General features: G+C 40.0%; 1 protein-coding gene and 1 long non-coding RNA gene across 4 annotated transcripts in view; one reads left to right on the top strand and one right to left on the bottom strand.

Annotated features, from left to right (window-relative positions):
• Nucleotides 1-912: 912 nt before the first annotated feature.
• Nucleotides 913-10,339, bottom strand: LOC119018265. Of its 2 annotated transcripts, XR_005074698.1 has the most exons (4): nucleotides 10,282-10,339; nucleotides 9,979-10,178; nucleotides 3,452-3,615; nucleotides 913-3,017 (listed from the first exon to the last, which is right to left on the bottom strand). It is a non-coding gene; the product is annotated as an uncharacterized LOC119018265 (long non-coding RNA). The 2 variants fall into 2 exon arrangements; XR_005074697.1 differs by lacking the exon at nucleotides 10,282-10,339 and having other exon boundaries at nucleotides 9,979-10,236.
• LOC119018259 (chromodomain Y-like protein 2) overlaps nucleotides 9,443-10,367 on the top strand; it is a 47,018-nt gene continuing 46,093 nt past the window's right edge. Inside the window, exon 1 of one of the 2 annotated variants that reach the window (XM_037095778.1) lies at nucleotides 9,443-9,607. In XM_037095778.1, coding sequence (XP_036951673.1) covers nucleotides 9,476-9,607 — 132 coding nt within the window. In that variant the 5' untranslated portion in view covers nucleotides 9,443-9,475. Of the gene's footprint in view, nucleotides 9,646-10,367 lie in introns of both variants that reach the window. The other variant, XM_037095781.1, reaches the window with a different exon arrangement.

Raw genomic sequence — 10,367 nt, 5'->3', positions numbered from 1 at the left:
CAAGGGCTAATCATCACATTGTTCCTGATGAATAGCCAGCCAAAATGATTATGCACTCTACAAAAACTCTTAATTAGCAAAATCTCTTCCTCAATCAAGTATCTAAATTACATTTGTACAGTTCAGTGATTACTGACCAAAAAGAGGATTCTTGAGCTGTAAAGAATACGCTGGCCCATAAATGGTCCCATCGAATGGGTGACCACTCACTGAATGAATCATGTCTTAATAATTAAATTGTATGGCATACCGAGAGTGTTAACTTTAGTGGATGCACATTGAGCGGTTCTGACTTCTCAATAGGCTTTTAAAGAAATTAAGTGATGGGCTTGAACAATAATTTCTCTTTTCTGGGTCATTGATTGTTCTCTTTTTGGCTCCTCCAGGCCCATTTTGCTCGTCTACTTAAGATTTGCATTCAGAGACGCCCGTCTTATCCCCGTAACCTCAGACAGGCCACGAGAGTAAAGAGACACATGAGGGTGAGCTGTAACAGCTGTTGCTCTTGAAATGTGGCAGTCAAAGTATTTGCCTTGATTTTTTTTTTTGGATATCTTACTTTGCCTGACAGTTATTCACTTAACCACTGTAACTGTTCCATAATTACACATTTAGACAGTCACAGTCACAAAACAAAACTATGAAAGGAGACGAACACCATATAAAGCACAAGCGCAGACACTTGCTCACTAAAAAGCATGAATATTATTTGTTCACAATAAACATCAGCGCAATGTACATTGCTGATATCACACAATCGTATTAAATTCACTTATCATTTACAGTCACATCTATCAGCTTAACAGTGTCTAACATCTATCACATTAAATCGCAATCTGAATATATTGATATGCCTATTCATCAAATTCTGGACATTTTCACTTTTAATTTCAATGATGTATCTCCTGTAATGAGTGGCGCTTCTATCCTGCCAAATGCCTGTGTTTAATCAGCGAAGTGATGGGCTGCTCCAAAGAATAGTCACTTAACGCTGGAAAGCTTAAAACACTGTTGCCACAGGAGTGAACAAACCATAGTAAAAGCTGTTAATAGGAGAAGAAAACCAAAAGAAACGGCTGCTACGGTTATCTGAAATGTTTAATTATGTAAGCCAGTCAAAATAGCCCTGATGAATTAGCTATACTAACATTTGTTTTACACATTGAGACTGTCAAAACAGGAAAATTAGTCACAGCACAGAAAGCTGCTTTTCCCTTTTTATTACATGTTCATTTTTCTTTTCGTTTTTTGACCTCAGAGGACTAACAATTTGCTGCAATCTGTTAGCATCCAGCTATTAATCTAGTGGTTGCCGAACAGCCTGCAGGATTGTTGTGATTTAAGGGCCATAACAGCGTCTTCTCTCTCCATTCAGGCACCTGCTTCCCATTTGTTTTGGCTTTTCTAAGACGTTATAAGCAGCCTGTCAGCATGTCATAATATTAGGCCAATAATCAAAGTCAATTAGTGCCCGTCTGCCCTCCCGTTTGCACCTAGTGCCTTTCCACTGCCATGTCTTTGACATTTAGGAACAACAATCACTGCCTTTCTATGATTTTCTTTCCAAAAGGGTCTGATATCAAGCTTCATCCCGATCAATAAATAGAACTGTAGGCTAGTGCCATTCATCACCTCCAAAACAGCCTACCTGTCTCTCCTGAAGAACGATAGATCTCCCATGCAGTCTATAATCTGAAATTACTCATAAAGACTGATTAGGGCCAAATCAGAACCTCCCACTTCTGAATCCTGTACATATCATCAAAAAAGGCTTCCTGGAGTCAAGCAGCCATATGATGGACGAGCATTCTCAAGCACGAGGCCAGAGTATTGTGCGTGCCATGAAGCTTATTTTATAGGGTCCATGATAGATGTTGTTTAGAGCGATTTAAGCGGCCCTTATGCTGGTGTCAGCATCTGACCCCTCCGCAGTGATAAAGCTATCAGAAAGAGAGAGTAGAACCAGAAGTGAAATATGGAGGGAGGGACACGTGTGCCAGATAAACTCCTGCATACTGGGCACCCGCCCAGCTCTGGGAGGGGAAAGCCTTCAGTCTTATCTGCATAAAACTTGAGTGGGGGTGAGAGGGTGGGGGGTACAAGTGCAGAAAGAGTGGTTTCAGTGAAATTGCCTGTGAAGTCCAATAACTGTTCAACTTCGAAAACCTGAGTCCAACACAAGCATTTTCCCAGGAAGAACAAGTGCAAACCGCCTGATCAACTGCATCAATCAGACCAGGGTTTAACACATAAGCAAAGTAATATGATTAATCAAATCAGCCTGGGATAAGTTACGTTGTGCACAGTGCGATGGCAGTGAATGTTTAGCAGCACCAGACACTTGAAATTTTGCATCGAGAACTTACAATAAGATAAGATATAGTATAATAATTAAAAAATGGAGAGGAAAGGAAGTTTGGGGAAAGGCTTCAACTAAAAGTGAGTTTTAAGAAGAGACACTAACTTGGCAGACCTGAGTTGCTGAAGCTGGAGGACAAGACTGGAAGTCCATTTTCATTTCAAGTGTCGTATGGCCTTGTATCAAATCTAGAAAAAGCTTCACCCTTAGTGACCAGAGGCCTTAATGAGGATCTCAGATGCACTGCAATTGATAAAAACTAATATCTATGATGTAAATTAGGTCAGTTTACTTAAATTCCAAAAAATATTTTCTGATTTGTCCTAAAGTTATACACAAAGTTGCTGTTTATTTTGCAGCAGTGCAATATGCAGCCCACAGTGACACTTGGGGCTGCAACTTCAATCCCATTTTTTAGATGGTATCTGTCTAAAGCTCAAGTGTATAGGATTTAGTGGCATCTAGTAGTGAGGTTGCAGGTTGCAACCAACTGAATACCCCTCATTTCATCCTCCCTCTAGTGGCCCGCTAAAATAATGCAAAAAACAGGAAAGGCCCTCTCTAGCACCGATGTTTAGTTTGTCCCTTCTAGACTGCTGTAGAAAGATGGTGGGCTTCTTGGAAGAGGACCCACTCCCTCTTCAAATATAACAGCATCCTGAAAAGACAACAATCCTTTTTCGGGTTATAATGCACAAATAGATGCACAAAAGTTTATAATTAACTTTATATATATTTCTACCAAAGGATCATTGATCAGCCTAAATCCTCATTAATCACACACTGGAACGTTAATATTTTAGCAAGCTGTAACCATTCAAAGAATGCCAAATCAGCCTTTAGCAGCTGTAGTTTGTAGTGTACTGAATTTCTTTGATGCTGCAGAAAACTTAAAAATGTTATGATTCTCAAATCGGTTCTTAAACAAATGCTTGTAAGCAGATTCCTGGACGTTCATCTTTGACGGATATAAAAGGCAATATCCGTTAAAAACACACACAGACTCAAAATATGTGTATCACGTCTGCGCGTTCAAATTTGATTCATGACAATGAGTTGTGTTTCAGAGAAGTAAAGAAAAAGGTTGTGTACCTTAATTGCCTCTTTGCTGTAGCTGCGTTGATAAGTGGGTCAAATAAGCAGACAAACCACAGTCACTAACTTCCTGCTGTTTTTACCTCTCCCTGTAAACTCACACACCAGCTCCGCCTCTCGTATCTGCCACTGCACCATCCCGTGCAGCTCTTTCACACACCCTGAGGAGGAACGTTTCATAGTTTTGAAAACCAGCGCTCGGGGTAATCCACAGACCTCAACGCAGGATAGCACAAATGCACACGTGGCTCTGTTATCAGTGATTGCCATCCACCATTATCCTGCTAACCTGAGCCACCATACTCAATTAATAATCGTGATGAGAGGAGTCACATCCATATTGATGTCAACAACTTGCTGGCGGGTTCCTCCTGTCTAGACTTTTGCTTACAGGTCAGCGAAGAGCAGACCAGACAGGACAGTGATATTGCCACAGGTGACTGCATCATCATTTGTTTGCAAGACAGCGCATCTTAAGTACGTCATTGTGTTTGTTCAGACGTCTTATTGTGGCTTATTACTTTCAGGAAAGTATTATTAGCAGCTAGACCGTTTTGTCCACTTTCTCAAACTCGCTGATCCTTTGCATTGCTGATGAACTCAGCTGTTTACGCCTCTTCAAACTACAGGCCACGCTGTCACACTGCATCAGGAGCTCTGCCACTCAAAACTGAGTGAAAATGTGTGTTAATCTCAGTAAACAAGTTTAGTCACCCCTCTTATTAATCTCACAATTACAAAATAATAAAGTAATAATTTATCTACAGCAAAGACATCTGGATCAATATAATTAAATGAATAAACATTTCTTTATCAACATCTTTCATTTCAACCAGCTTGAAAGAAAGACAAGGTGCAGATTCAGAGTTGTACAGCAGGTAAGGAAAAGTGCTGGCGCAAAAAAAAAATGTTCTTCGCCACAGAGGTTAGTCTTTTAGGAAGGTATTACAATCCCAATGGGACATTAACCTCACCTCCCCTCGCTCCTCCAAGCTCTATAATACAGACGCTGCCCCAAATGAGTAGTTGGTGTTGTCATGTGAAATTGAGACCTATTGGTTGTAATCAGGGAATGCGACAGGACTGTCCCCTCTAAGAGCAGGTCACCTCTACTCCCCCGCCCTCTACCCCGCTCAAGTCCGTTCAGCCTTCATGAGCCCCATGTTTTATTCCCCATTTCTGTCTACACACATTGGCCCTGTCATTTTTCACCCCGCTGACTGATTACTGGTTACACTGTTCAGCCAATCTCCACTTACAGCTCCTTGTCTTCTCTGGCTTTATGACATTATTACATGTCTTTATCACCGCCATCAATACTCTGGGCCCCATAGTGAGATGTTTCACCACACAGTACAGACCGGGCATAAACATCAAAAGCTTAGCCCACAAATCTTCAGCACACACCACATTGCACCATTTACAGTAAGTTGGAAAGAGACCAGAAGCAATGCAAGTTTTTAACAGAGTTAACATGTTATCAGTTCAAATTCATCAACATTATTACACCTCCATACACACAGTCTACGATTTTTTTTTTCCCCTGGCTAGCTGAACCAAATTGGCCGTGATAACAGAAGTTCAATAGTTAAGCCAACCAAGCATGTGTAAAGAATTGTAATGAGATTCATCATCCTCTAACTCAAAATGAAATTAATTTTGAAATCAATGGAAACAAGGCAGCAGTCCCTGTATCACCAAGTCTAGTAGGTTAGGCATGTGGGAGTGGTGGAATTAAGTTACACAGAGGAAGAATAGAGAAAAAGAGGGTGAGATTATAAAACGTATCATCTCAAAAGTAAAGACATCTCTATATGTACTCAACCACACGATCGTACACCAACATACATCTATTTTCACTAACCAATATTATTCTTTTGGGTGCTTTCTCCTTTTCATTTCTGTGTTCACATCAAGACTTTACATATTGTCTAAAAACACATATTGCCAGGTTTTTTTCCCCAAAAGCTCTAGTCAGACAACATCCGAGGTGCTCAGCTGTCATGAACCGCTGACACAGTAACAGTTGTTGTAAGTTAACACATAAAATAAGTGTAATATGCACCAATGTTATAATTCTAATGTAGTTTAGCAACCTGAACATATGAGCAGTGACAGTGTGACCCTGCAGATGGTTAGTTTAGGTTCACTGTTTTTTTTTGGAGTTTCTTGGCATGCCATTTTAATTCATGTCAACAACAGCAGTAGCATCTTTCAGTCTATTCATAAACTCCGACCAGGTACCAGTCGCAAGCGAGCAGAATAGTAAATGTGTGGCTATTAATAAACATTAAAAATGTTAAAAGGAAAAAATATGCTACACTTATCTTTATTTTAGTCGTTCTCCTCAAATTTAACGGAAAACACTTGCGTGTGTGTTCTGAGTGTGTGTACCTATGTGAACATTAGTGTCGGTTATTTGAGTGCAGTCATGCGTGCCTGCCCCTGGGTGGGTGGGTTGGTGTGTATGTGTGTGTGTGTGGGGTTGGGTCTCTGAGTGTGTTCTCGTGCAGGAGCTTGAACACATACAGTAACTTGATTGAAATGGGGAATTTTAACATGAGAGAAGCGTAATCTTGGTCTCACAACAGGGCGCCTCAATGTCAGAGGAGCACTGCACTGGTGGCAATTACTATTGACATCACGCTAATTGTAGCTGAATAATTAATCCCCACTGTTCTGGAGTACGGGGACCTGGAAAGGTGAGCTGGATGTGGCAGAGATGAACTTGTGCAAAGCAGAATGGCGACTAATTGGATTTAGGATCATTGTGTTTATTGGGAAATCACAATATTACCTATTCCAGTTTAGGTCACGTGTAAGGAGACACAGTTAGACTCTGAAGACCACAGCATACCAATTAATAACATTTACAGTATGAATTCTAATATCCGCACACAGTGTTCTTGAAGATAAACATATATACACAATTATTGGATATGCAAAGCTGAATTCATCTTATAAAAACAATGTAGTCTGTGTGAGTAAAATGAGCACAGTGAAACTCTCAGTGATGACATGTGTAGCACTTGTCTGCCCTCTATTGGACACAATGTTTATAAGTGTCTTTCGTCTTCCAAGGATGTAGAGCAAAATGTTATGTTTTTACATTTTTAAGATGGGTAATGATACTGAATAAAAAATCATGGTGGTCCAGATGATTTAGGCCAAACAAGACAGTCTATGTTAGGTTTGTATGCATGTTTGTAAACTCCCTCTTACTTACAAACACATCAGGACAATTTTAGAATGACAAGTGCAACAACGAGTTTTCTATTTGAGTGAATATTTTAACAAAAAGAACCATAAAAGGTGGGAGTTTTTGCATGCTATGCAAGAGCTAGTAACTTAAAACTGTGTTTGGGACTTTCTTGTTTTGTTTGGTTTTCATTGTTTTCATCTCTTTTATCTTCATCAGCTGAAAACTAAAAATTGAAACTAAACCAAACAGATACATATGTTATCTTCCCATGTTAGGCTGGGCAATATACCAATAATATATCATTATCCTGATATGAAACTTTAAATTGCATTGACTTGGGATATCATTATATCATGATACGGCACATGGTAAGTAGTAAGTGTGGTGGGTAGAAAGTGTTGTGCTTGTTTAATGGCTGCATTCATTACAGTAAAATGAGGCAACTTTGAGCTTACAAATAAAAAAGAAATATTAAACCTTAGTCCACAAATGTGAGATTGCACAAGGTTTTACCACAGTCCATGTATATAGTTCAAAAATGTTACAATCATAATTACTCTTGCATGCTGTGGCTGTCTCATTCTTAAATGATAAAAAATAAAAAACCTGGCTACAATGCAAACCACATACAATCACTAGTCGTTCTAAGAAGGCACCCTTAAGCAGGACATGACGGTAAATGGAGTGTATTGTGGTTTGAAATGACATGACACGTCTGATCATTTACCAGGATATAGAAGAACTGAATGTACTTGTGAAAATGTTTGACGTACGACAGCAGCAGAAGGAGGTGATTCATCTTGCTTAACACAGACATGTGAGGTAGCCCACTTAATCTATGGTTAATGGTCCATCATTATCTACTTCTTATCCAACCTATTGAGGTTTCATTATTAGTGGAAAGTTGACTCATTGGGGCATTTCCTGGTGACTCACCATGTACATACAAGACTTTGTATGTAAGTGACAAGTACAAATCTGTTTCTTCTTCCCCACTAAAGAACCACGAGTAAGATCTCACCATCGTGAGGACAACCAGAGCATCTTTCACATGAAACAGGGGCGACTCATGGTTCAGTGTTTAGTAAGACAATGTTGCCATCTAGTGAGTAACGCGGTAAAATTCCTTCATGACCCATTGGTTCCTATCATGACAGGATCGTTTCCACTGCTATAAATAGTTTTCACTGCCTCACCTTTCGTGAAAATGCTTTACCAATACTCCAATGATAATTTGGTGATACTTAATTTTATCTCTAAATAGCTGGTTATAATGCTTTGTCTCTAACTGAACAATGTAAATGGCCAACACGATGTGAAACAAGCCTCTGGGCGACAGTAGTATATTCCTAAATGAGTGTCATGAAAGTGACAGCTATCACTTATCAGTTTGATCTACATATTTAATCATGTATGAAAAAAAATTATCAGATTAGATGGTGATTAGATGTTTTGACAAGCAATTACGTGCTCAGTTGCCAAACTGTTACGTAGCTTCTTATATCTAATATCTTCAGACACTTCAGACACATCAGACATCTCTCCTCAGTAACACCAGCAGCAGTAAAACTTTTGCTGTACACACAAATAAACAAGTCATATTTCCACCAGAGTTCAATCTGATCTGTGAAGCTCACCCCATTAATATTACATGGTGAGTACATTTTTCATCTCCATCACAGGATCAAGTCTATTTTTTCAAGCCTGAATTGATAGAATGTAAAGCTGTAGTATCAATGACTAGATGACTTGAATGCACATTTTACAGTTAATACTTCTAGTCCATTCTAAAATATTTGATAAATGCAACAATATTTCTAAAAGCCTTTCACTAGTAACAGTTTATATTCTACAGAATCCATCCTGTATGTACTGTAATGTCCGTGTTAATTAGAAGAATCAATCAGGCCTCGACACTGTTGTGTTGCAGGCTTTGCGCACATAAAATTTACAGTTGTAAAATCTCAGTTCACGGGCAAAAACATTTCATATAGGTATTATCAAAGCAGATTCTTTTTTTTTTTTTCAAATGTCGCTCAAATAGCAAATTATTGTCATAAATATCTGCATTGCAGCCCCTTGTGAACACAGCGAACAGTTGTGTTAGCAGTATCAAGGTATAGCTTTATAAATCTTCATAATGTTCAAAGGAAATAATGCCTATCATGGTCAAATTAAGAGTTGCATGTGTTTATACTCTGGTTTCAGCACCTGATATGAATTTGATACAGCTGTGGCAGCAGTGGAAGAACATAACTGACAAAGCTGACATTCGAAAGGTCGTGCTCATGTCAAAAAGCATGAAACAACTCACTGATGAGCCTGGTCTGGTACTGACAAATGCAAAACCTGGGAAGATTCCTATTAATTCAGCCCTGTCCGTGGTGCTGATTGTGTCATTATACCATGTACAATGACAAGACTGACTAAAAACACAAGAGAAATACTTCAGCTGAATCCAACGAACAAAGACACGTCACATTTAAACTAAACAACATTATTATTAACTCACCTAAAACATACAGACCATCAGCAACAAGCAATCATCAGTCATCCAGCTAACCTCAGTCCAACACACTAACACATTACATCTATTAAATGGTCCCTTATTATACTGTTTTTCATAAATTTCACGCAGGTGTCAGGTGTCTAACAACAACGCATTCTAAATGCATTGCCCCAAACCCATCTGTGGTCCTGAATTTCAGCTGACTAAAAGTCGCTCTACTGAGAGCAGGTTATTTCTGTGCCTGCACTTTTAAATGAGCTCCGTCTGTCAACACCCGTCTTGCCTGCTACACGTTCCTCTCAGAGAGAGGATGCTGTTTACGCTAGCTGTAGCATGCGCTAATGTTTACGGTGGATGTATCGCTATCTCTCACCCAGATGCTGTCATTCAACAGAACCAGTTTGACCCAGAATCGGACCCAGAAGGAGAGGCTCCTGAAGAGGTACAGACTTTGCGGCTACAGCAGGACGTTTCACAATGGTTAGTGCGTCTAAATAATGTTAGTTTGTTCGTTTGTGTTGTTACAGTTACTGCCATGTAGCTAATGGCTAACAGCTAGCGAAAGCTGTGTTTGTCTCCAACACGGTCTCCAAACTCTTGGACACTGTTCACACAGTCTCTGTTTCCAGTCTGCACGTTTCCAGACTGTCTAAGATGACAACCAAGCTCCCTCGTAATATTCCTAACTTTAAACTCGCTTCAAACGCCATTGCATAGCGGACCGAAGCGGAGCTAACTAGTTAGCCAGTTTCCAGCTGACGTCACCATACTCGTAGGCAACTGTAACTACTGTCCTAACGTGGCGAAACTTACCTGTGGCTCAAGTGCAGTTGCTGGGTCCGGTATGGTTGGTACTGATCCTTTCCCGAGGGTCAGTGTTGAGACAAAGCCATCTTTGTACTGACCCTCGTTACTGAAGCAGTCCGATGTGAAGTGGTTAGCACACACATTCAAGCTAACGTGAACCGCAGAAAAAATGAAACGCAACCACTGTCTCTTCTGTTGTTCTGTAGCTGGGACAGAATACAGGCACTGATGTTGATTTTTACAACCAACAACGGAGTAATTTGCGTGTCTAACTCTGAGCGACGACATTGCAAAACACTGCTAGCTTACCGCTGAACACACCGAACTTCACCTCTCGGATATCTCCTGTCACCGCGCAGAGGAGGTCGGCCTATGAAAATGACTCGTTACGCAAC

Source organism: Acanthopagrus latus, chromosome 4 (genome assembly GCF_904848185.1).
Source record: "Acanthopagrus latus isolate v.2019 chromosome 4, fAcaLat1.1, whole genome shotgun sequence".
NCBI classification, from domain to species: Eukaryota; Metazoa; Chordata; class Actinopteri; order Spariformes; family Sparidae; genus Acanthopagrus; species Acanthopagrus latus.
This window is presented reverse-complemented; position numbering and strand designations above follow the sequence as displayed.